Source organism: Betta splendens, chromosome 5 (assembly GCF_900634795.4).
Source record: "Betta splendens chromosome 5, fBetSpl5.4, whole genome shotgun sequence".
Lineage (NCBI taxonomy): Eukaryota > Metazoa > Chordata > Actinopteri > Anabantiformes > Osphronemidae > Betta > Betta splendens.
In genome coordinates, this window is record NC_040885.2 from 14348985 (window position 1) to 14374263 (window position 25279).

At 47.1% G+C, this 25279-nt stretch overlaps 1 protein-coding gene and 1 long non-coding RNA gene across 4 annotated transcripts in view; one reads left to right on the top strand and one right to left on the bottom strand.

The window, feature by feature from the left end:
- On the bottom strand, nt 1-24110 carry LOC114855649 (zinc finger E-box-binding homeobox 2-like). Its single transcript, XM_029150981.3, has 8 exons — nt 23451-24110; nt 5997-6284; nt 4821-4994; nt 4356-4543; nt 4166-4277; nt 2437-3899; nt 2153-2336; nt 1-1939 (listed from the first exon to the last, which is right to left on the bottom strand). Exons 1-8 carry the CDS (start codon nt 23506-23508, stop codon nt 1383-1385), a joined length of 3024 nt encoding a protein of 1007 aa, XP_029006814.1. The 5' UTR covers nt 23509-24110; the 3' UTR covers nt 1-1382.
- Nucleotides 13902-25279, top strand: part of LOC114855651 (uncharacterized) — a 34256-nt gene continuing 22878 nt past the window's right edge. The window contains exons 1-2 of one of the 3 annotated variants that reach the window (XR_008694765.1): nt 13902-14040; nt 14652-14784. This is a non-coding gene — a long non-coding RNA (uncharacterized LOC114855651). The other 2 variants (XR_003785955.3, XR_003785956.3) reach the window with 2 other exon arrangements.

Below are 25279 nucleotides of genomic sequence, written 5' to 3' on the forward strand. Positions count from 1 at the left end.
TTCTGGTCACAAACTATTTACAATTTTATTACAAATATCCACAAACATGCAGGAAAAAAAGAACATCCATATAAAAAAGTAATACAAAAAGTTGCACGGACAGACACGTAATATGGAGGAAAGTGTGCAAGAGTGGCAGGTGAGGAACTGCGTGAGGCCGCGGCGGTGGTTGACGTGTCACATGTGCATATCTGCGGCGATAAACGCACTCACACATACACACACACACCCACACACACCCACACACGCGCCCACGCCGCGAACAAGAAGTGCCTGTGGCGCAGGGTATGCATGAGCGCCACAGGCCCAGTCACACCTCGTGCACCGCCGTCTTATCTCGCGCGCCAAGGCTCCGCCGCGCGAGGCGCCGCCTCTCAGGCCCTTTTCACGTCCACTGCGTCGCAGCCAGAAAGAGGAAGTCGCGAGCTGAGGCGCGCGTCCTGAGCCTCGACCCTTTTATTTGCTCCCCGTTGAGGGAAAAACAGAGGCCTACTGGCTCCTTTAAAGCTCCCAAACAGGGATGACTGTCCTTTAGCAAGGCCTACGAAGGAAAAGGTGCAGTCCGCGGTCTCATAATAAAAAGCGGGTCCTCTCTTTAACACTAGGAGTTGTGGGTCAGAGGTCAAGCACCATCGTCTGCCTGAAGAAGAGCTGGTTGCACCTTGTGATTTCACAGCATGAATACGTCCTAAGCTCTCGAGCGCTTCCTGGCTCCAGGACGACATAATAGCTGCATGTGTTGTATCAGTTATTGCTAAATATTAATAATATAATATAATAGAGGTAAAACCTTGTTGCGCCACAGGATGTTTTACACACACACACGCTGTGCGCTTATTAAGAGGAATAAATAAAGGAAGCGTGGTTCTGTGAAGGCGGGTGCGTCTCTGCCCGAGGCCCTGACGGCGCGTTGCATCCACGCGTGATGCGTCATCATCCACTCAGCTCTGTGCGTGTGCACGTCTGCACGTGAACACATTCAGAGAAATCATCTGGACGCTGGATGGAAAAAAACCCAAAAGCCTCCGCTTTTATGGTTTGTGCAAAGACATAAGGCTTTGCAGGTGCATGTGTGACAACTGCTAACTTTCTATGGCAAGATACCACCCTATGGGTGCATCGAGACAGTTGTGCATGATAAATTCTTGATGATAAAACGTATTGGTAAATGAAAGTCACATATGTTTTTGTTGGTATGGCTTCATCCACTTTAAGGCTTTTGTGTGCATTTAAAACAAGTAAAAAAATTCGGGCTGTTTGTGTGTGTGTGTGTGTGTGTGTGTGTGTGTGTGTGTGTGTGTGTGTGTGTGTGTGTGTGTGTGTGTGTGTGTGTGTGTTGAATGGAAGTCCTAATATTTACAATCTCCGCCCTGTGATTTGCTCTAAGTTTTAATTCTGGGTAGGTCTGTTATGTCCAGGCTTGGTTCACATTTGTTCGACTCTCCACTCTGCTCGTCGGCGTCCCACGTGCGACTCTCTGCGCCGCCAGCGTGGCTCCTCCCGTCGCTACCGTTCCTCTCGTGCTGGTATCTGTGCTCCGGCGGTTCCTGGACCTCCTCACCGCGCGCCCGACCGTCCTCGTCCTCCTCCTTGAGGGCGTCTGCAGCTCCGTCCAGACTGGAGTCGCTGAGGAAGGAGTGCGGCGTCTGCGTCTCGTCCGTGGACAGACGGGTCTCGTCGGAGATGCGGCGCCCGAGGCTGCTGCCGGGTCTGGGGGCGAAGGGCATGTCGTCGTGGTCCTGGTCGGGGTCCTGGTCCTTGCTGCAGTACGCGTAGCGGTGGTTCATGTGCTGCGAGTAGGAGCCGGAGTGAGAGAAGCGCTTGCCGCATTTGTCACATTGGTAGGGTTTCTCTCCAGAGTGCAGCCGGCTGTGCTCGATCAGATGATGCTTGTGCTTGAAGGCTTTGTTGCAGATTTTGCACTCGTGCGGACGTTTACCTGCGAGAAAAGACTGAGAAATTATTTCTCTAAAAATACGGTTTAATTGCGGTTTATAAGACTAAACAAAGCACAGCATTGTCTGAGTGTGTTGCTTCATATTTATTGTACCTACGCGGTCCTGTTCACAGGTTTTGATGAACAACATGTGGTCATTCATGAGATACAGGAAGTGGCACGTATCGAAGGTGTTGTTGCGGAGGTGCTACAGACCTGTGTGCTCGTATTTATGCCGGAGCAGAGAGCTGCTCTTCTGGAAGGTTTTTTCACAGATATCACACGCGTACAGCCCCTCGTCTGTCTTCTTCAGCCTCTTCCTGCCCGGCCCTCCGTCCCCCTCCAGCCCCTCATCCATCAGACAGAGGTAGTCCAGGGCTCCTCGGCTGAACACTTCACCCTGGGAACGGAGACGCGGCGTTACGGCGTGTTTTAATTGCATTCACTGTCAGAATAAATGAGTTTACGCTGCAAACGCTACAAAGGGAAGCCGCGCTCACCATGAGCGCCTGTCTGTCCTGGTGCAGCTTTTTCAGTGCGGCCTCTGCATCCGCCTCCATCATGTAAGCGATGGGAGGCAGAAACCCAGGGCCGTTGCCCGGCTGGCTGAAAGAAACCGGTGCGACGCCGTCATGCCCTGGAAGTCCTAAACCCGGCTGAGTGAAGAAAGGGAAGCCGTTGTATAAGGAGCCTGGAAACACCGGAGCCTTGGCCCTGCTGTAGACTGGGTGCTGGTGAAGGGCCAGGTTGGAAGTTGGACTCTGTCTCCTCAGCTGCTGAGTTCCAAACTCCCTCCTCTCGCCTTTGCTCGAACCGCCGTTGAGGGTCTGGTTCCTCCCCTCTTGGTCCGAGAGGCGCTTCGGCAGGGAGAGGTCCAGAGGTTCGTCCTGGGCCGACCAGAGGCCGTCGGCCTGGTTCTGAGGCGAGCCCAGTTCAGGGGGACAGCCGGCGAGGTCGGGGCGCGCGGGAGAGCCGAGCGCCGAGGCGTAAACTCGCTTCCTGGCTCGAGGCGACGCCAGGTCCGAGGAGGGTTTGAGGTTCTGGCCCGGGCTCCCCTTCTCCTGGCCGGACCAGCGCGCCGGCGCGGCCCGCGCCTCGTGGCGGGCGCGTGGCGGGGAGTTCACGGCGACCAGGAGCTGCTGCGGCAGCGCGTGCCAGCTGGGCTTCTGCAGCGGCGACCGGTTCCCCGAGGAGCCGTTGCTCAGTCCGGCCGCTTTACTGTTGTCCTGAAAGGCCGAGGCGGGAAGGAATCTGGGCGGCGAGAGGCGGCTCTTGCTGTGAAGCGCGTCGGGCAACTCCGCCGCCTCGCGGTTCATCTTGCAGTGGTAGCGCTCGTGCTGCAGAAGCACCGCGACGCTGGGGAAGAGCTGGCAGCACCAGCGACACGGCGCCCCCCGCTCCTCCTCCACCGACCCCGTGCCCGGCGACGTCCTGATGTCACCTTCCCCTCCGTTTTGGATCCCCCTCTTCCCCTCGGCTCCAGCGCCGCCCTCCTCGTCCCTCTTCGCCTCCCTGTGGAGCATCTGATGGAGCATGTGCTCCAGCATGGACCCGGCGTAGGGGTAAGGCAGCACGGTGCTGGACTTTGGGATACTTGCTCTGAGTGAGAGCTCTGTGAGTGGGTCCCACAGCTGGGCCACATCAGAGGCTTTAGGGAACGCTGGGGGGTTCTGGCTGGGGTCCTGCTGATCTTCTGGTGCCAGGCCCAGAGACCTGGCATTGTCCTGGTTCTGCGGGGTGACGGGGGAACGCTTGTCGCCACCGCCTCTCCCTCCGCCTGCGGAGGGAGACGTCACCAGCGAGTGGTGGTAGGAGCTGTGGCTGTGGCCGTTGAAGGGACCCGCCGCGTTCGCGCCTCCACCTCCTCCACCACTGAGGCACTTTTTGCTGCTCAAATGGGAGCTGTAGGAGCCAGAATGCGAGAATCGCTTCTTGCAGTTGGAGCACTCATAAGGTTTCTCACCTACAGCATGAAACACACGAAGGAGACATTAGTCAAACGATGCCACGAGTAGGTTGAAAATACCCTCTGTGTGGGTGTGATCTTTTCTCATTCTTCATAATTCTATTGTCTTGTCATGAATTATTTGAACTCGGTTTCCGTCAACACAGCAGAGCGGGTATAATTTCATACCACGTAGCTGACATGATGAGTGAGGGCTGGTGACGGAGTGGAAACAATAGCAAATTGATGGGTGACTTCAAGCGTTTGATGTTATTTTGCCTCACCGCTGTGGATGCGGAGATGCTCTTTGAGGTGGTGTTTGTATTTGAAGGCTTTCCCACACTGCAGGCACTTGAACTTCCTGTTCTCCAGGCCTTGATCCAACATGATGGAGCTCTAGGGAGGCAGAAGCCGGTCACTGCTTTTCATACTGGCGCTGTGAACCTTGGCTGTACACACCGGCGCGGCGCTCACCTTGTCCTGCAGCTGGCTGTGCACGGCCAGGTGCCGCTCCATCTGCGCCCTATGGGTGGCAGTGTAGCCACAGTGGGGACACACCATGTGGCCCCCCTCCCTCTCCTGACAGTACTTGATGTGGTCCCGCAACGAGGCTCCCCGCTGGTACATCCTGTGGCAGAACGGGCACGCCTGCGGAGGCCGACCTGCAGTGGGAGTTCAGCGAGAGGCGGCGTTTTACACATTTATTTATGCAGATATTAGCTGAGCTAATCTATCGTCTAAAAGCTATGATACGATCATTTACGGTAAGACTATTAGCATTTGCTGGTTAAGTGTTTCTGTGAATCTGATGACCTTTGCGCTGAATATTTAATGGTTGCTACGTGATAAACCTGTGTTCCTTTTAAAAAGAATGACGTTAGCACGTTGGACCTGACTCCAGCACCGCTGCTGTGACGGGTCGGTGCCGCCGTGACCCACCTGCCCCCTCAGGCGAGTGGTGCTGAGCTCCAGGAGACCAGACGGCGGGGGGCAGCTCGTCGTGCCGGCCGCCCTGGTAGTAGGCGGCTGCCATCCCATTATGGTTCCTCAGCTGGGCCAGAAACTCATACTGGGCCAGGTCATGCAAGGCATTCTGGGAGTCCGAGTTTTTATCTTAGGAACAGAGACAAAGATGTAGAGGAACTGAGATGAAGAGAAATAAAAGCCTGCTATATTCCACCAGTGGTTAAGCAGCAGATGATGCATCCTCAGCTGTTTTTACAGCACTGAGTAAAATGTCAACAGCCTTTTAGGTGCATAGAAGCACCTTTCATTATGACTAAATAGGCTGCACAAAACAAAATCAAAAAGGTTTGAGTGACACAGTCAAAGTGAAGCCAATAGGACTAGATCGGCTAAAACATGAGACTAAAGGAACCAGAAATGAAAGTAGTTTTTTAAAGCTTCTTTTGAGCCGGCGCATTTTCGTGTCGTGACAGAGCGCGAGGACTAAACTGCTTGACGAGTGGCCGCCTCCTTTCTGGGCCCAGCGAGCCCTGCTCTCAGCGGCGCGGAGGAAGATTTTTCAAATGTTTGCAGATGTTGGCATATTTTAAACTGTGTTTTTATGTGGTGGAGGGAAGAGCCTGTGCGGTTGAGCGTTGTAAAAGCTCCGCTTTGCCTTCATCGGGCCCGGCCCGAATCACACGGGGCGAGAGAGCTAAGTGATTGTTGGTAGGCGAGCCGCGCGAGCCTTTGATCTCCCCTAAATAAAAGGGAAAGCCTCGCGTCGCGCAGCGCTGATTTCAGTACCGTAACGTCACCTCTTTGATGCATGGAAATATTGTGACATTGTGTGGGATGAGTTCTTTTGTCATGCTTTCAGAAGACTGCCTTTTCAAAGAGAAGGGGGGGGGGGCAGAGCGGCTTGCAGGGAAGGCCTGGTTTCGCAAGGAGCTGATATGAAGGTGTATCTAGAGGGCTTTGAGAGGCATCGAGAGGCTGGAGGTGCGTTGCATCAGAAAAAACACTGTAAACTTGTTTACACGCAGCACCCATGCAGCGTACAGTACATTCTGCTGCTTCCCCGACCTGCCCCACATTCTACAGAAATGAAAAGGCGTTTAGAGAAACAGCAAAAGGTTTCCAGTTTTTTGTTTGTTTTTTTTTACTTACAGGACATTGTCAGTGGTTCCTGCTCTCCTTCCCTGTTGGCGGTGGAAAGGCTGGCGGCGGCGTCGCCCGCCTCGCCGTCCGGCTCCACCTGCGCCCAGTAGCTCCTGGCGCCGGGGCTGAGGCAGTGCGGCCGCGTGGGTCCGGCGGGGCTGCCGGGCTCCTCCGTGCCCTCGCTGGGAGTCAGGCTCCTCTTGTCCAGGCTCTCCTGGCAGTCCTGTGGCTCCAGGCACCACAGGCCCACCTCATCCTCTCCGTCAGATCCCAGTGACGTCACTTGCTCAGAATCCACTGCGAGCGAGAGGAGAAGCAGAACAGTTTGAGGTGGACCAGACGCACTGGAGAGTCATATTAAAATGCTGTGAATCAAACTTACAGTACTCTCATTAGGAAAATCTGATTTTGCAACACTACATAGAATTTTTACAAAAAAAGCACAAACACATGCTTTTAATTTACAATAAATGAAATGCCAATTATTATGCTGTGGCCTCCAAATATTTATTTATTTTTCAAACATGACATACAAACATGTGTTTCTTATCACTTCAGATGGCATCCAATCATTTGCACTGTAGATTAGAAGTAGAAACCGGAGACAATGCTACATTATTTCAAATAATACGCCAGGAACTGAAACCAATCAGGGAAAACCAAAACCAGAAATTCTACAATGATTCGTAGATTCTGGGTCCCATCCTACAATCTAAAACATGTAAAACACTGATGCCATTTGTTGTTTCTTCTGTAGTTGTTCAGCGTGTTTGTTATCGGTACAGTGAATTATTAATTATTATCATTACAAACAGACGTGATCGCTACTCAAAGTACAAACTTTCAAACAAAGGTTTCAGCTGCAGGACATTTTTTAGCAATGTGTCAAAATTATGAAGTTTGATAGTGTTTATTATTTATTTATTATTTTTAGTTTTATGTTAGGAGAACAGGGAATGAGTTTTGTTAAACACAACCGTGTTTAACAAAAGATAGGTATTAAAACAGATTTATATATAAAATGTATAAATATAAAACAATGTATTTAATTAAGATCATGACTAAAATATAAAATCCAGTCTCCAAAAGGTTTAACTGATCAAGCGCCAGTGCAATAAAATTCAGTTTGTTTGTTCTTATAAAGCAGTTTTAAAAGAAAACTTAATCACTTTTCCATTATTATTTTAATTGCATGTGCGTTTTTTTTAATTGAAAAAAGCTTTCGTCCATTTATTGCTTTTATTTGTACGGTACGCGACAAAATGACAGGGATGCAGAGAAAAAGCCTCGGTGCCCGACTGCAGCACGACTGCAGAGATGCTTTGCTTTTTCCCATGGCAAACACAATCCATGACAATCACAAACACATGCCTGGGATCTGGCCCTGGGCTTTTGTTTCCAAGCCCTTTTCTTGAGGACGCTCTGTGTTGGGCTCACTGATTGGTAATATCTAATCACAACCAAGTAATGAACATTTAAGGACGCAAACGGACTCCGTGCCAGTGTCTTTGAATTCTATCGTCGGAGAAAGCGAAGCCGTTATCCATGCGAGCGCGAGGGCCCGTTTTAAAACACAGAAGGTCAATTTTTCTTTTTGGGTTTTTTGAAAAAATAACTGTACGGATGCGTATTTGATGTGGATCGCAATATAACACGGCCATGCTTCTTATTAGGTGGAAATAAACGTTCCTCCCTGGCCCTGATGTGTGTCTCTTTGTCAGATCAGAGTAAAAGTAAAGTTTCACAGCTCATTACATGTCACAAAATACAAACACTGTTTATTCATTTAACTGTCAAAACAGCACTAAGTCATTCATGAAAGCGTTTCATTTCTGTTGACGCCGCTCCAGCTACACCCTCTGTGCCTGTTGGACACAATAATTGATGAGCATTTCGGCTCATCTGCCAGTTCCGCCCGCAGCTCAGCGGCAAAAGCCTGCGATTGTAAACTGGCAGAGACACTTTAGGAAATGTACCTCGTCAACTTTACATCTAAGGGACGCGAGCACACAACACACTCAATCTGTTACTGAAAGAACAAAAAGGGGCCCAGTGATGCAGAGGGGGTGGCCCGCTATCACAAACACACATCTAAAACAGTTGTGCGTACAATTTACACATTCCTCTAATGACTATTATTCACTTATCTCAAAGCCTAACACCTACACGTGTATCTGTTTGTATCATCAAGCTGTGTATCCTGCCCCGGCTCCTTTACACCCTTGTAAAAAAAAACGCATGCAGAAATTGTGATTCACCCGAGGCCATGGTGCTTCATGGAGCGCCGCTCTGCTAACATGAGGAGGAAACGCTTGCTCACGTCGCGGGGGGTGAAGCATGTCATGAAATGACAGCAGGTAGCGGCGAAGGTCTAGCTGCTGTGGACCTGTTAGCTCTGCAGGAGCGTCCCGGCCCGATGGGGCGCCCCGCCGGGCCTGCAACCAGGCGCGTCTGGTGCAGATTAGCTTCAAATTGGCTCTAATTTTCTCTCCCATGACCGCGTGCTGTCAGGTGGCACGGCGCCAGGACGCCTTTTATTACTGGACCCGTTGATTTATGTGTTTGGACGGCCACCGCATCCTTCGACTTGGAGTTTGAGTTTACACTTTGGACCGGGCCGGCGAGGCCTTTGAGCGCCGGAACCCTGGGCGGCGTTTTTCGCTTGTCAAGGTGCGGAGTCGCGTCGCAGCGACGCGTCGTGCACAAAATGTTTTGGAAGCCAGACGAGAAATAACACACGGCACCGCACAGTAGACTGCTGATGTGCATGCACTGTGGAGTGCGAGGGAAGAATGTGACTCATATCCAAAGTGCTAACCGAACTGTGCTGCATCACGCTCGACAGCGTCTTTCACGCTTGTCTTCTGGGGATCGTTGCTGATGGTTTGACAACAACAGTGTGTTCAGATCAAACGCCGCAGCTCTATTTTAATCTGCCTCGTCTCTCCCGCTCCCCGACACCGAACATCTGAAACTCTGACAGCCCGCGTGCCAGAGAGACGTGCGCTCGGTTTAGCCGAGGACACGAGTGAGGAGCGCACAAGTCGCATCGCTGTATTTCTGGAAGCTCCATCCGTCTAGAAACTGAACATATGAAATGATGACCTACGGTTGTTCTGGTTTCATTCACAGAGCTCTGGTACTTGTCCTGTGACAGACAGATCATGGAAAACACCTGGGTGAATTCATAATCATGCACTTTTGTGACATATCATGGTTTTTTTTGCAAAACGACATTAAAAATCAAACCACATTTTTAGCCCTGTTTCACAGCAACACAGAGACAGTTCCAGTGCTGCTTGGTTCAGACTATTTACATCACAGAGGCCACGCACTGTACAGCAACATGCTGAGCATCACTTGCGTAGACATTATCTTGTTTGTTCCTTTTGGTTTCAAACAATAATAAGCGAAGTCAGGCCCAGTTTACTGCAGAGTCACTGTTACTCTTCAGCTGAATGTTCACGAATGTTTCATGAAAACATAACAGGGATGTAACAATAATATAATACAACAATACACACACAATACAACAATAACATACAACAATAACATACAACAAGATAATAAATAGGTTTTGGTGCAACACACTTGTCTTCATTGTTTGTACACAGTAAATAAAAGCCAATAATGAAAATAGGAACTAAAACCAAATCTCAGTATTTACTTTTAACCAGAGACTTTAAACCCTTTGGTTTTAAGTTGCATTAAGTTAAGTGAAATATGACATGAGCATGTGGGGCACATGTCACATTACAGCAACATCTGGTGCATTTCACCCTGTGCAGAATGTAGGTGGTAAAACTGTCAGGAACACGTAAAGCTCCAGCTCAACTCAGCGCTCTGACGCATAATTAAAAAGCTGCCGATCCATCTCTTTTATACCGAAACTCGCTTTATCTGTTTATCTCTTATTTTGAAATCATCTGCTCGTCAGGTTTAATTGTATGCAATCGTGTTTTCATCACACGGCGCTGGTGAACCTGTAATAGCTTTACACATGTCACTAAAGCCTAAACACAATAAATAAATACCCCATGAGGGATGCGCGCACACTAAACACAAACCAGACACAGGAAGATGTGTGTATTCTGATTTTACAGTACCTATGAGAGCAGTTCAGAGACGAAGTAGATCCATTTTCATCTGCAGAGCAACCATGGCGACAACTATCACCCCTTCTTTAAATTTCTTGCCAAAATCAAACATGTAATTTAAAAAAATCTCACAGAGAGCTCTCCTATTCATACCTGCTGCATGACATTCGTACAATGACTCAGGGGAGGACCGCAACCAAGAACAAACACCTCCCACCTGATCTCCTTCATCTTAGCAGCAACTCAGCCTCTCTCTCTTTCAGGGTTTTTTTTTTTGACTTTGGCACCTTGGCCTGCTCTTGTTTGAATTGTTCTGCCCCAACAGCTCTGAGAGGTAAGAAGGAAAAAAAAGCACGCTGGTGTCACATACTAGCTGTGTTTGATCTACTTGCGGTACTGCACATGCAATAAATACGAAACATAATGAGAAGTAAAAGACACATCCAGCCCACAGGAAGCATCTTGGCAGCGAGAACTGAGGGGAGTTTGATTTACTTTACAGACAACTAATTTTCCTGGGAGTGCACTTTTATTTTAAATGTACTCCAACGCCGTACACATTATATCGTGAACGCTGACAGCAAATTGAGGATTAAATACCCTAAATTGAATGTTAACCAATAGGAATGGTGGTAATGTGATGTTTTGCTGCACTTTTATTGCATTCTTGCGGCCGGAGAAGAGGAAGCGCAAACATTCTTGCCTAATGATGGTGAAAATAACCACAAACACATTGATATGAGTCACACAGCGAAGTTTTAGTTCAATTACAATTACAGAGGCTTCATGGCAGTTGGCAGTGAGCCCAAAACCCTGCAAACGCTGCTGGTGAGAGTAAATGAGAATGAAACTGTGACAGTGTGATGGGGACGGTAAAGGTCATATTATTGCGGAGGTAGAGGAAGATGCTGAAATATGATGTGTGGTGCAGTTTGTGATTTTGCGTTGTTGCAGCGCGTTGGCTGTTCAGCGCTGTGGCGTGTTTGTTAGAGACAGGGGACAAGAATGAAACCCGAGTGCAGAGATAAGAATACAGCACCCAACGTAAACTGCACGGAGAGCAGAGCAGACAGACAGACAGACAGACAGACAGACAGGAAAAGTGAGGGCGAAGGAAGCCGGTAGGAGAGAGGAGGGAGTGAGGGATTAGTAGAAAGAGACAGAAAGACAGAGAGCAACAGTGTGAAACAGTCCATCACGCAAATCCTCCGACTAATGTCGCAGTGTGAAAACATGCTACAGGCGGAAATTCCCTAAAAACACAAGCTCTCTCTCACACACACACACACACACACACACACACACACACACACACACACACACACACACACACACACACACACACACACACACACACACACACACACACACACACACACACACACACAAAACCAGCGTGTTCTGGGCAAAATAATCGTTCTGATGAGAGCTGTAGCGTCATGAAATGTAGCACGACAACTGTGTGTGTGTGTGTGGGTGTGTGTGTGTGTGTGTGTGAGTGTGTGTGGGTCTGAAATGCAGATTAAAAAGTTCAAGTTCACGCCGCTGCGTCTTCAGATGCCCCGCTTATTAGGAGACGCCACCCTGTCAGAGTATTTGAACCACCGCCGCCGCAGAATTGGCAGCGACATCTGCTCTGAGAGGCTCCAGGACACACACAGCAATCAGCCCCAGAAATAAACAGCACGATCATTTCCCCGTATTGATTAAGGCACAGACAGCCGGACTAAAGAGTGATCTTTACACAGACAGCACACGCTGCAGTGAAACTACTCCGCCTTTGTACACTGCGGTCTCTGAAGCGTCGGTTCAATTAGGACCCTCGTGACCCGACGACAGAATCCCCTTCGGCTGTTCATTAGCTTCAGAGCCACTGAGCCGTTCACTAATGCCGCTCACACAGTTGATTTGTCAACTCGTTGCACTCTGAGTATAACTTTGCTCCAGCGTTAGTTTCATTATTCACATATGAGACATGTCCGGGTGAATCACAGCGTGGTCCCAATACTTTATTACTGACTGTAACGGTGTTGCGCTCGTCGGCTCTGGCGGCTCCGAATAGAAAATCGATTAGCATCTGCGTATCTGTTAGTCTGTATCAACATGTCACATCACTGCACCATGCAGTGAACCACATGTGCTTAGTGGAAACCTAGTCTCATGAAAAGAAAAAAACACACACACACACACACACACACACAAACAAAACCAAGAGAGTAAACCAGCGGCTACGAAGCCCAAGCAAATACAGCAAACAGCTTTAAGGGGTAACTTACTGTACAGTGTGTACGGAGCTGGTCAAGCTGATCTACGTCATGATAGACGCCAGAGGGTAACAACGGTGTCTGCTACAGTCCTTATCTCATCAGTACAGACAAAGTCTTTTTTTTACATCTGATATGTCTCCTCCTACCCTTATTTGCACTTCACTTTTGCGACCTGCAAATATTTGCAGTTCTCTGAACACAATGTAGCCCGTGAACATTCACTTGATAAAAATGATTACAGCACAATGTATTTATTAATTGCGTCTTCCATCAAATGCCTTTGTTCAGCACGCTTTCGCTACCACATGATATGATAATAGAAAGATGAGTAATGGGAACCAACGCGACAAGAAAAAAAAAAAAAAAAAACGTCCCGAATACTTCAGGGCCTCTGCTGGTAAGCGTAATGCAAAGGTGCTGGTGCAGTGGTAATAGAACCGTGACTCATTTAAAAGTACAGTACGAGAAGAAGTGTGAGGCAGAAACACACTCAGAGGGTACGTGTGTATTTCAGTCCCACTTCCCACCAAACTTGTGTATTCTTAGATAATGGTGAGTCAAACTTAGATATAAGAGAAATTTGTGTTGCGTACAGTACATAGCAGTACATGATGTTAACTTCATATGTCAGTGTGTTGTAATAAAGTCTACATTTACATACTGAGTTACCAAAGAGTTTATGTTTAAAAACACACCCAAAATTAGTTATTTTGTTTTACCTATTACTTAACTGGAGCTTATGCTGCTCTGTGTTGTCATTGTTTCAATTAAAAGGGACATTTCACACCTGAAAACCACAGAAACAATGAGGCAACTCCCTTGTCTGGTTCGAACTGTGACTCTTGGCTGTTTACTGAACATATTCATTAATTTGTCTGCAAAAAAAACAAAAAAAAACACAGCAATCAGTTTTACTCTTTGCAGAAACGAGGCAAGGTGTGAGTGAAGAGGTGTGCAGAGAGCCTTTGTGGTTGTGTGCTCTTCCTTTGGAGGTTTCCTGTGTGCTGCTGCCTGCATGTTTGCCACCATGTTTACCTGTCCTGTCGACCACCACAGCGACATTTTTCACAAAGAAGTTCACCTTGTTAGACACAAGCCTTTACCTTCAAAGCAAAGACATGTGGCCTGATACTGGTTTTTGGATTAACTTTGTTTACCTGAAAGAGAAACAGCACACCCTAAATGAACTACATACCAGTGAGACTTTCTAAAGAAGAGATAAATATGTTACTGTTCAGACATTTACAAAAATGATTAAATATATCTTCTGTAACATTCACACATTTGATTAAAGACAGATGATTTGTAGGCTCTGACCTGCAACACTAAGCAAAATTCTATTTGCACTGACCCACAGGACAAAGTTAAATAAGACACACTGACTGCATCACTCTGGATTTCCCTCCTGTGACATGTTCAGTTGTGCTATTTGAGTCATTTACCATGAGTCACCCAACAGTAACAAAGTGACTTAACTGCTGTGCAGACCCAGGGACCGGCACAAGATATGTTATTAGTTTTTTTTTGTTGTTGTTGTTTTGTTTTGTTGTTTTACTTCTGGTACTTTCTGTTCTGTTTGGTCACGATTTCCTTGCCTTTAGGAGACAGAGATGGTCCAGAGGAGCAAAAACAAAACAGATCTGCCGTAAAGTCAGCTGTCTGTCGTAAAGTTAACGCTCGTCTCCACAGGTGAGTCTGTTTAAGTTGTGAAAGGGTTTAAAAGTTAATGGGTTGATAAAAAATTTCCGTATGTGCTCCCGCCAAACATCGCGCCGCATCTCTGGGTACGTTGTATTAAGCTAGCTGTCAAATGGAGCAACCTTAGCAAGCTAGCTGGCTAACGCACAGCCAGCTACAAACGAACATTAGCGCGAGAGTCTGTCAAAACACGTATACGTAGAAAGTACATCTGCTAACAAAACCAGCAGTAACTCTGACATTTATTAACTGTTAAAAGAAGTAGATATAAGAGTTTAAAAAAAACATGGTAAAAAAAAACCTTTTGAACTTTATTCAATTATTCTGTGATAATAATTTAGTTTTAAGGTGAGGCACAGCCAAAAGGCTCCAGGTCAGAATGATCTGCTATCAGTGGGGTAAATATGATGATGTGGAAAAATGCTATTCTTGAAGGTACGTTGTGGGAATTATGCAGAATTATACTAAAATGGTTTCCTTAAAATATGTCCTGTAATTTGACAGATGTTGACCCAGAAGATGATGATGAACAATCTTCCCATTGCGGGAAACATGTACAGGGAGGAAAAAGGGTCAATCATGAATGCCACTTGTCGCTGCAGGACATTGAAACTGACATGTTTGGCAAAGATGACGATCAACGATGACGATGTCGTTTCAGAAGAGGGCCAAGTGAGTGTGGCAGTCGCGAGACAGCGGAGGGGAGGGTGAAGCGGTACAAGCAGAGGGACAGTGGTGAGTAGAGATTGTAATCTGTAGTTTGTATTGCTTGTTCTGTGCGATATGATCTAGCTATGAAATACTATAGCTAACATCACCCCAGGGGTGTAGGAGTCAATGGATCAATATTATCTATTTATATTTATCTAATTATAGTCATATCCAATATGTTTCCACATCAGTCAGTGACTTTTAGGTGCTTTCTAGGAAACCCTTTAGCTTTTGCTTGTGTTTAAAATACATAAATGAATTATTCCTGTTTGTTTCTGACAGTCCTCATACCTGTACACCCTAATGCAGTGCAGTACAGCATAGCTTTTGCGCATCAACTTCGTGCGGGTACATGTTCGAGCTGAGTGTCAGTGCCATCGTGCCCCGTGTGCATCTGCAGCGCTGGAAGCAGCACTGATGTTGGTGAGAAAGGTTAGCTCGGTTAGAGGAACACGCTATTTCGAGTTGGTCCTCCTCCTCCTGTGGCCCGTGCTGGTTTCCGTGTAGCGAGGGATCGGTGCTGGAATGCAGTAACGGTCACAGAGGGACCCACGCACTCACCGCACTGTGAATCAAAAGCCAAACTTCACTTCATTAGCCTCCTGTCATTGCAAAGACTCTCACACCACTCTATAAATACTCCTGTCTCCCCCTCCAAATTTGTTTTCCCTCTTTTTTTCTTTACACATGAAAATGCTCAAGGACTGTTCCAGCTTTCTGATGTGGCTCTTTATTTTGTACGCTGGCGCAAGAAACCGCACAATAGTGGCTCCTTTTGAATATTAAAACATTCTCTGACGGAGCACAAAGGTCTTGAAGTTGTTTAATAGGGGTGCATGCTAAATAAAACTTCTCTTTGTGTTTAACAGCTATACAATGTGGGATTTGGTTAGTCCAACTTGAGCTGCAACTTTGAGTTACTCACTAAAAGAGATTTGCTTTGAGGGTGAAGCAAATATGCCTGGTATCCCACTGACTTTGTCTACTTCAAACATCTGTACATAGGATCTGGTAGAGGTGTTTTCTGGTGTTCTCAAAAAAAAGGGAGAAACAATTAACTGCATTAAAGGCAAATGTCTTCTAATCTAACCACTCCAAACAAATTTAAAACACAAGATAGGCAACTCCTGTAGAAGCCACATATAAAAGATCAGAGTAAACCCTGTGGAGGTATTCACTACACTTAAAGTTGTGTCAATTTAAAGCCTTACAGCTACTGCAAATGCCAAATTAAAAACCTGCGCTGTTTTCAACCACGAGTAAAAAAACAACTGACGAGCAAGGCTGTCAAGTTGGCAATAAGGAACAACTAACGAGAGAGCATCATCCACTGCTGCTGGGTTCACTTAGTACAGTGGAAAACTACAAGATGTATCTTTATTAATATTATAAATTATTAGTCTCAGTGATGAATGTTGGTTCTGAAAGACTTGGCCTGCTGAAGCGCCAGTGACTCTCCGCTTGGTTAACATAAAGGCAGGGCGCCATCATCTGGCCTGTATGCACAGTACAAGCTGAGAGATGATGACACACCATAACATGTGGAGAGACCACAAGCTTTGAAACACTGAAAAGATGACCTTCCTATGTATCATTGAGTTTATTTTTCTCCTTCGTGTCTTTCTCCCTGTCTTTCCCCACATGCATTAAGTAACTCTTATTTCTTTCATCACAGTTTCTGCCTGTTTAGCGCTCGCACGCTGTTAAACTAGTTGTCTTCAGTTATGCCGTTCTGATTAGGGAAGATGTATGAGTCATGTTGCATATGAATTTACACACATCTGTTTGTTAGTTTCAGCTTGATTTACTTTGTGTGTGTGTGTGTGTGCGCGCGCGCTGTGCATGTGAAGCCAAACCAACGCCTTGAAAAGGAAACTAATTAAAGTTACGGAGAACAATGCAAAGGCAGCAGAACCACACAAGAGACTGTTTGCATGTCATTGCTGACCTGGCCCATGTTAGAGAAGAAAGGCGGAGAGAGGGAGAGTCAACCTCAACCAGCGAAATAATATGTATATATAAAAAAACACTCGACAAAGAGAAAGGTTTAAAATGCAAACTCTGGGATTTTAAGAGGATCTTTGATGTGTATCAGAAGAGGAAAGCAGCCTCGCGACTGGGACGACAGTAATTTTAAGTCGAAGCAGAAGGCTGGCGGACTGGCGGACTGGCTGCCTTGCTGGCTGGCTGGCTGACTGCCTGGCTGACTGGCTGTGGGCTTTGATGGCGCTGGCTTTTTGAAGTGGTTTTTCGGGGGATGGGAACAGCGTGTGGTGTCAGTGGGACAGGGGAGGCACTCGAGGAGGTTAGACAGTGTAGGGGGGGTACATGATGAAGTCCGTACAGGACTGGAGGAGCCTGGGCTGGGAGGAGCAGAGGATGGATAGATAAAAGGAGGAGGGGGAACGAACAGAAGGAAAAAATGAAATGGAAAACGAGTGAAAGGGACGAGAGGTGCTAGAGTACGGTCAGAGGAGAGAAGAGATAAGTCTATGTAGATGAATGATCAAAGTCATAAGAATCATAGGAGATACAGGAAAAGATGTGACAGTACATTAAAACTGAGTTTAACATGTCGAGCGTGAGGAGGTCTGCACACCTATTCCTTCTATCAATTATATGACGTTATCCTCCCTCTGATAATCTGCCAGGCTGCCTTTTGACTTACTTCCCCTGTGCAATGCTGCAAATATGCACAATATAGACTAATAGCAGCACTGATCCTCGGACGGACCAAACGCAACCACGCAGACGAAAGGAGAAGCACAAAAAGAACATTACCAGATATTTACTATTTTAAACCTTCTCTGGTTTTGTAGTTTTGCAATACTGACAGAAACACGACAACCTGTCAGACACCATGAGAAGTTCTTTAAAAAGATGAGATACGACTATCTCGCAGATTGTTACGCAGATTCATACTGATGCTGCTTCCTTTCTTGCACAAAATACTTCCGATATATATATATTTTTTTTATACCTGAGTTGATAATGAATTTGCAAGATCCAATGTTGCGCTGCGCTAGCAAAAACATTGTTGTCTTGACAAGACCTATAATATCATACAATATCTATAGTCATATAACAAAACTTTTTTCATTACTTTCCAAAAACCAGTATTATTAGGAGGAACCTGTTAGTAACTATAGTAATTTTCACTGTGCGCTGAATGGATGAGTGTTAATCACTGTAGTAATTTACTACCACTGAAAACATTCCTAACATCTGCAGAGGCAATGCAGCGTGTCTGGAACAAAGTGAAAATGTGCTAAAATACAAAAACTCCCTGCAAAATACAGAGTTTGGAGTGTGTAATGGGGAGTGAGATAAGTGTGGGACGCGTGTAGAATTTAAGAGCTAAAGCCTTGACCGCTGCAGGTGGACCTAGAGGCAGTTGAGCGTATGGAATGTGTTCACTCCTTCGCAGGTAACTTTGTGCTTGTATATCATGCTTGTGTGTGGACAGATCAGACGGAGGTGGTACCAGGTGATCACAGGTACAGGCAGCAGAGGAGCTGGCTGACTAACCTCTCTGATGCTTTCCTTAATACCTCTCCAAGTTTCACTTTTCTCTCAACTGGATTTGTTTGTTCTCAAATAGAGTTGACAGCAGAAGTGCAGATCAGGTCATTTTCATAGTCCTGGTGATTTGATGATTTATACAGTGAGATTATATACAATAGAGTGTTGACACGATGCCACTACGTCTTGGTGCTATCCCTTTTATTATTAGCATTTGGCCATTAGGCCAATGTGGGGAGTGGTGAACAGCAAACCAAAGAAATGTGTCCCCTTTGTGGCAATGTTGCATTGTACCTTTGTTGTCATGTGTTTTGGATGCTACATTGCCCCAAAACAGATGTTACCATCTGGTTCAGAACTGAAATCATTAGCAAAATGCCAAACATTCCTACTTCTCCAGAGTGAGAATCTTGTTTCTTTTACTGTATTTCACTGTAAACAGAGTAACTTTGGATTCTGGACCAAACATTACTAAGGATCATTTTATATCTGTTAAAGGTATTTTACCAGCAACTGACTTTCCAGAAATTACTATAATTTAGCCAGGGCAGAGAGTCTGGCTTGAATACATCACAAATAATAGGAAATTTGACTTGATCTAAGTGAAGATGGAACCACCAGGAGGATGAAAAGCAATTTAGGTGAAACTAAACGTGTCAAACTGAAACCACAAACGCTGCTGCTCTCGGCCTGGCAGGTGTGAGGCTTTCAAGCCCTATAGGTGATCAAGATGGATCCTAAACAAAGGCCACTTCCCTCCTATCTGCTGCTAGCATGCGCCATGTGTCAAAACGCTCCGCTTTCAAATTGGTGACCTGTGATATCGACACTTCCGGGCAGCTAAGTGAGGACGCCAAGCTGTCTCTGCAAGCTCGCTCGCTCGCTCTCGTCCTGCCACCCATCTGGGCCTTGTAATACATGACAGCTGAAGCAGGCTTTCCAAATTTAATTTGAGGTGTGATAAAACGGCACATATCTGTAAACTGTGTGCAAGGGACTCGCATATCTGGATAGCTTTAACCTCTTCTGTCAAACATGTGCGGCCCATCAGAGTCAGAGGACTCAAGCTGTCCGCACAAAGGGAGAATCCACAAAGAGCCTTCATGGTGACAAAGCAATGACAATATGAACGGAATCAAAATGCAGCAAAATGTATAAAATGCAACTTCAGTGTAGTAGTACGGTACGCAAACCTTTATTTAGAATTAGATAAAACGCCTTTGACGTAAAAATAAAAACGCATATAGTCAAGTGAGAAGCCACAAAAATACAGTTAGTGTTAAGTGTGTGAAAAGTACAGTACAGGCACCTAGATACATGCATGCACACATGTTCACACACCTCAAACACTGTGGCTATTAGTGTTATTGTATAGTGTGATCGTCAAACATGCACTGGGCTCTAAAGTTCTGTTGAAGTCATGTGATCGCGTTCTTCTTGTTTCTTGGAACAATTCAGCCCCTGATAAAAAATAATTGACGAACCCATCATACGAACACGCAAAGGACTAGAGACCAGAGAAACGGCTGAATCGTCGTTTACTGGAGCTAGCGTGGCTCAAACCCCGCGTGCGCGAATGAATCCACCGAGAGCCCCCGCGAAGCTTTCCCAGTGATTCCTCCCCCAGTGGCTCAACTGTGTGGCAGCCACACAGCGGGAACGTACAGTGAGACACGAAACTGCCTCGGCGGCATCAGAGACATCGCAGCGCATGAATAATTGAATAAACATGTGAAAAATACCAGAGGGACTCAATCAAGGGATTCCCCATTACTGCCGTGGAGATCTGGCGTTAAACACACACACAGCTAGTGTGGGAGCGATCTGCGACACTTGGAACTATGGGAACGTTGGAAAACAAATGAGGAAACACTTAGATTATCCCGCAATCTGTCGCCCGTCCCGTCTCCTCTATCTCCACCCCCCCCCTCCTCCATCTCGTGTTTTTTGCCGTCTCCAGCCCTGTCAACCCCATCAGTTCCCCACCTCCGTCGCCCTCCTCTCCTTTCCCCCTCCTCTGTGTCCCTCCCACCCGCTGGTTCTGACGCCTGAGCTGCGTCCCTTGAAGAGTCCTGGTAATAAACTGTGGTGCCTGGGCTCTTCATTGCTGTCTCGCCCTCCCCACCCCTCATCCCCGAGCGGCGATACATCTGCTGTTAAAGTAAGCCTCGTCAAAAAGGCCCGGCCCCTCCAGTCCGTACAGTACGGGCGCATCGGTCTTTCTCATTCCATGCGCTCCCCCTATTCTCTCTCTCTCTCTTTCTTCCTCTCTCTCTGCTCTACTCCTTTGTGTACAGTGTGCTGTGCTCGCTGTGGCAGCACCGTGCCAGAAAAACCCACACAAACACATAGGCATACATGTAAGCACACACATGCACAGTCACAGACACACAGCTGGGCCCCAGCTGCATACAAAGACTGGGGTTTGGAAATCAATGAAGGGGAAAGAAGAAAAGGGGAAAGGAGTTTAAATAAATTGGCACTCGAAAAAAGAAGAAAAATGAGAACGAGGGATTGAGGGAAACAGAGAGCGAAAGCTCGCTCTTTAAAAAGGGAACATCAACTCGACAACAGAGCGAAGGTTTTTCGCGGCGTAACCAAACACAAAACACAAGGCAACGGGTATAAATATGTTGTGGCTGTGCTCATAAAACGCAGTCAGAGTGGGGTTTGAACGTGGGGATGTCATTCTGGCACAGATGCCCAGTGAGGCTGAGGGCAGAGGAAAGCCCATCGACTACAGTCACAGGCTTCTGACTATCAGCAGTGTCTTCTGACAGTGGACTGTAGGTACCGAGGAACCTGTTACGCTACTGTTTCATGAAAAGCCTTGTACAAAGACAAAGTTTTCATTTTAATGGTTAACGATAATTATGGGTCACCATGTTCTCGAGAGTCTGCTCGTCCCTTCCTAATCTGAGTACGTCTGTATGTATAATGTAAAAGGCATTAAAGTGTCAAATGACCCTATAAGTCAGAGCGGAGTGCGTTTCGCTGCCTGGCTGGGAGGTGTTAAACTGTCTGCTTTCACTGCTCGACTAATTAATTCACAGTCATTAAAACCTAAAGCTCTTCGCTCGCAGCCGGTAACGCGGGTCATCATTTTAAACGCGCGCTACCCTCCACGATCTGAGGACTGTTTCCAATCTACAAGGAATGGAGAGCGGTAATTTCCTCACGTTGCTTGATATTGGTGAACATTGACAGTTTTATTGGGGGAGACAGAGAAATAATCAATAGGCGCCTTGGAGGGAGAAGAAAAGTCCGCCTGTGTGTTTGCCTCTTTCTTCTGGTTTGGAAGAGATCCTCGAATCGCTGTCTTATGAGGCGGTCCTGCCAAATTCATTTGGTTTTATCAAGGATCTTCAGCTCCCCACTCGCGCCGCCGCCTCCAGACGAGCACATTCCGAATCCTGTAGCGCGGGCGTTTAATGCTCCGATACGCGGACGTGCGCGTCAGCCACACACACACACACACACACACACACACACACACACACACACACCCTTTACGCATGTGTGGCACATAAGCATGCCACCCTCTCACATATGGAACCTTCACCAACAGTTGAGAAATCAACCAAAAGACAAATGCAGAACTAGTCTGCTTGATGAATACTGTACTTTTAAGATAAGTCATGACTTGATACTTAATGTACAATATTTAAAACACTTCTCTGGATCTGACTGTCAGTAGTGCAGACACCACTAAAAGCTGGTGAAACTTCCTAGAAAGGCCAGGCCTGTCTTTTCTGAATTAAAGGAACCGAGGTCTGTAAAGTGACAGGACCGCGTCGGTGAGTGTTCGTCCCCCCGATCGCTTTCACAGCCGCGTGATGCTGTTGATCCGCGAACTGCCGCGCGGACGGTCGCCAAACTGCGACGTGACCGTCAAGGGTGAAAGTGTGCGCGTGCTCACACAAACGCTGGCTTCTGCCAGGAGGCCGGAGCGGCTGTCACCCCGGTGACACCGGGCTCCGCACCGCTGTGAATAAATGAGGAAACACTAACAGCAAACTAAGAAACAGTGGAACTAGACACAGGCCGTGGCGGCTGCGTGTCAGGAGCTGCACAGAAGAGCATCTCGCTGGGTTTGCAATGACTCATGGACTTTATCAATAAAGCCAGCAATGCGATAATGATGTAATTAGTAAGCAGCTATGGTTAATTTTTCTCACTTTTTGAGATAGTGTTCAGGTTTGTTACATGGTCCGGTGTCATGCATTAGGGCAGCGATCAGAGAGCCAGGCTTGCACGCGTCCCCGTAGCACTTAGTCAGGATTTGTTGGAGGACGTTGCACGTTTGCGGTCGGCGAAGGAGCTACATCTGATTTTAACGTAAACACAGACGAGCAAATGTTTGCATATCCACTTTGTTACCTCAGATCAGCACACATGACAACGAGGAGCTGCTTCGTGCATGTGAGCCGAGTCTCAACAAAGTCCCCGCATTCAGCATGTCGACAACACGCTCCTCTCAGCAGTGTTTTAGGAAGCACAAACTGATAAACTGACATCATCTGCAGCTTTAAGGCCAACTGACACGTTCCACAAATTCTTGATAAGGTGATTGATAGCATTTCAGATTTAAACGATTATGTGTATTTACACTTTGCTGTACTGTAGCAGCGTAACTGCAAGTAAAAGGTTTGTTTATTTAACACAAGCAGTACTTGCACTTTTGAAGGCTGCACAAAACTTCTTTGAAAACAAATCTTTGAAAAAGTCTTCGTCTTGTTACTTGTAGTGCAGTTAATGCAAGTTGATGGAACTTGTAACATAGGATGTGAAATACGCAGGACACAAACGATACAAATGATCCTGGAACATCACGGGAACAAAACCAACGCAAACGAACAAGAAAACGCGCTGGTGTGAACGTGATCTCCATTTGACTCTTTCTATTTAAATTCCCTACAGAAATTAGACCGCGTTGGTTCTTTTTAACTGTTGGTGATCTCAATCATCTCTACGCTTTAATTAACACCAATGCAACGCAACACGGAGGCTCTGGATGTGCTCAAAATCTCCTGCGCCTTATTGATGATGCATTACGAAACGATGTAATAGTAAAATTGTTCCGCCAGAACCACCAGAAATCAGCGAACCTTGCGTGGGAGCGTCATTCAGCAACTTAATAAAAGTTCCCCGCGCCGCACGTTTCTTACCTCGGTTTCTCCGCGGATTGGCTTGTTTCCGTCGCTTGCCTCGGCTTTCTTCTGTCATCGTCGCGCGCTGGTGCTTCTCAGAAAAGTTGTCCAAGTTGCCCGGGCGAGCGGTGCGAGTGTGCGCGCGTGGGTCCCGAGTGCCTGCGTGAGAATGAATGGTGTCGAGGCATCGCCTTCGGTCGCAGCGGGAGACGCGGACCTTGATGGGACTCCAAGCGGAGGCGACGAGCCGCGAGGAGGGATGATGTCACCAGCAGAGGTTGGCCCTGAGGTCAGTCCTGGCGTCGCAGACGCACACCTTCCTCGCGCTCGCAGACACGTTACACTTTTCGAAGTGCACTGGAAAAGCTGATCCGTTTCCTCCGCTGTCTTCACGGAGGGGAGTGAAGTTAGAACACGGCGCAGCCTGCGTTTTACCGCAGCCCGAAGGACGCAGAACGCGCTGTTGATTCCCCTCCACCACCAAGTCCGTTAGTATACAGTATAAGTGAAACCCATCACTGGTGGCCGAGGAGCAACTGTTCCACGCAGGACGTCCCACGTGCTCTCCCCCTCGTTACTCGTGTCGCCGTAAAGCTGGTCAGAAAATATCCCGGGCCACTTTTAAACCTGCGCCTTTTCTGCGCCTGACGCACGAACCCCCGCACACGCCGAGCTCCCAGCAGCGCCCACCCTGAAATCTTCAATCAAATAGAAATGTTTCGAATTGGGCTTTTAATATTTCGCCGACTTCAGGTTAAGGAGAACAGGTAGTGCGCCCCCCTCCTCTCCCCTCCCCCTCCCCTCCGTGTTTTATGGCTCGACTGTTATGCACCTCGCACCTGCGCTCGAGTGTCCCGGAGTGGACCCCGTCCTGCGTCCCATTCACCTCTGGATGGCTGTAGGAAGTGGTGCATTGACGGCCCTTTGTGTTGCAACCTGGACCGTAATCTGTTTTGCAACTGAAAAAACATCCGAAATAAAACTCTAACGCGGCGTCCAGGACCCCCACCTTGGCTCCTGGTGCCCCCCACCACTTGGTAACTCTGTGAGATAATAAAAGCGAGCGGGGAAGCTTTTCACGGAGCATAATGCGACCCGCTATAGAGGTTATGCAGTCAACAAATTGGCATCTGACAGAGAAACAGATTAGTGAAATTAAAAAAAAACAACATTACCTGCACTGATCTTTTAGGTGATTTAATAAAACAGCCCATTAGAAAAGATAATCTTAACTATAACTTTAGACCAGCTTGCACAATATTATACTAATAAGGACTTTTTATTCAGACACTAATAAACGTGCTTGACATCATATAACATTTTATTAATATTATTATTGGCCTGTTAGCAACTTTTTTTTTATATGGAAAATCTCTTAAATTGAAATTGTGGCGTGGCTGCTTCCATCAAAACTCCAGCCACTTCCCCCTTTATCAACGGTGAATGAACCTAAGGTCACATTTTAAATAATGCACGTTCACTAAATTATCAGCCCATGCCGAAAACCAGAATGCATCCCCGTGCATTCATTCGTCCACCCGTCACGACTGCTGGGGGTTTGCCTCTTGGCGCATTCTGGAAGAGAAAGCATCCTGAAGGTGGAGGGAGCAGGGGGGCAAGAAAGAGAACCACCAAAGGGTCATGATGGTCTTTTGTGGTGGGATGGACGGAGGAGAAGGAGGAGAGGAGGCACATGAGGAGGGGGCAATAAACTTAGCTACAGGTCACAGAGGTGCTTCAGGGGTCCTGGGAGCTGCTTTTAACTTATGAATATACGTATCTCAACACATTGTGGCACTTTTTTACTCTATCTTCATTTGAAAACTAAGGGAATCTAATAAGTTGCT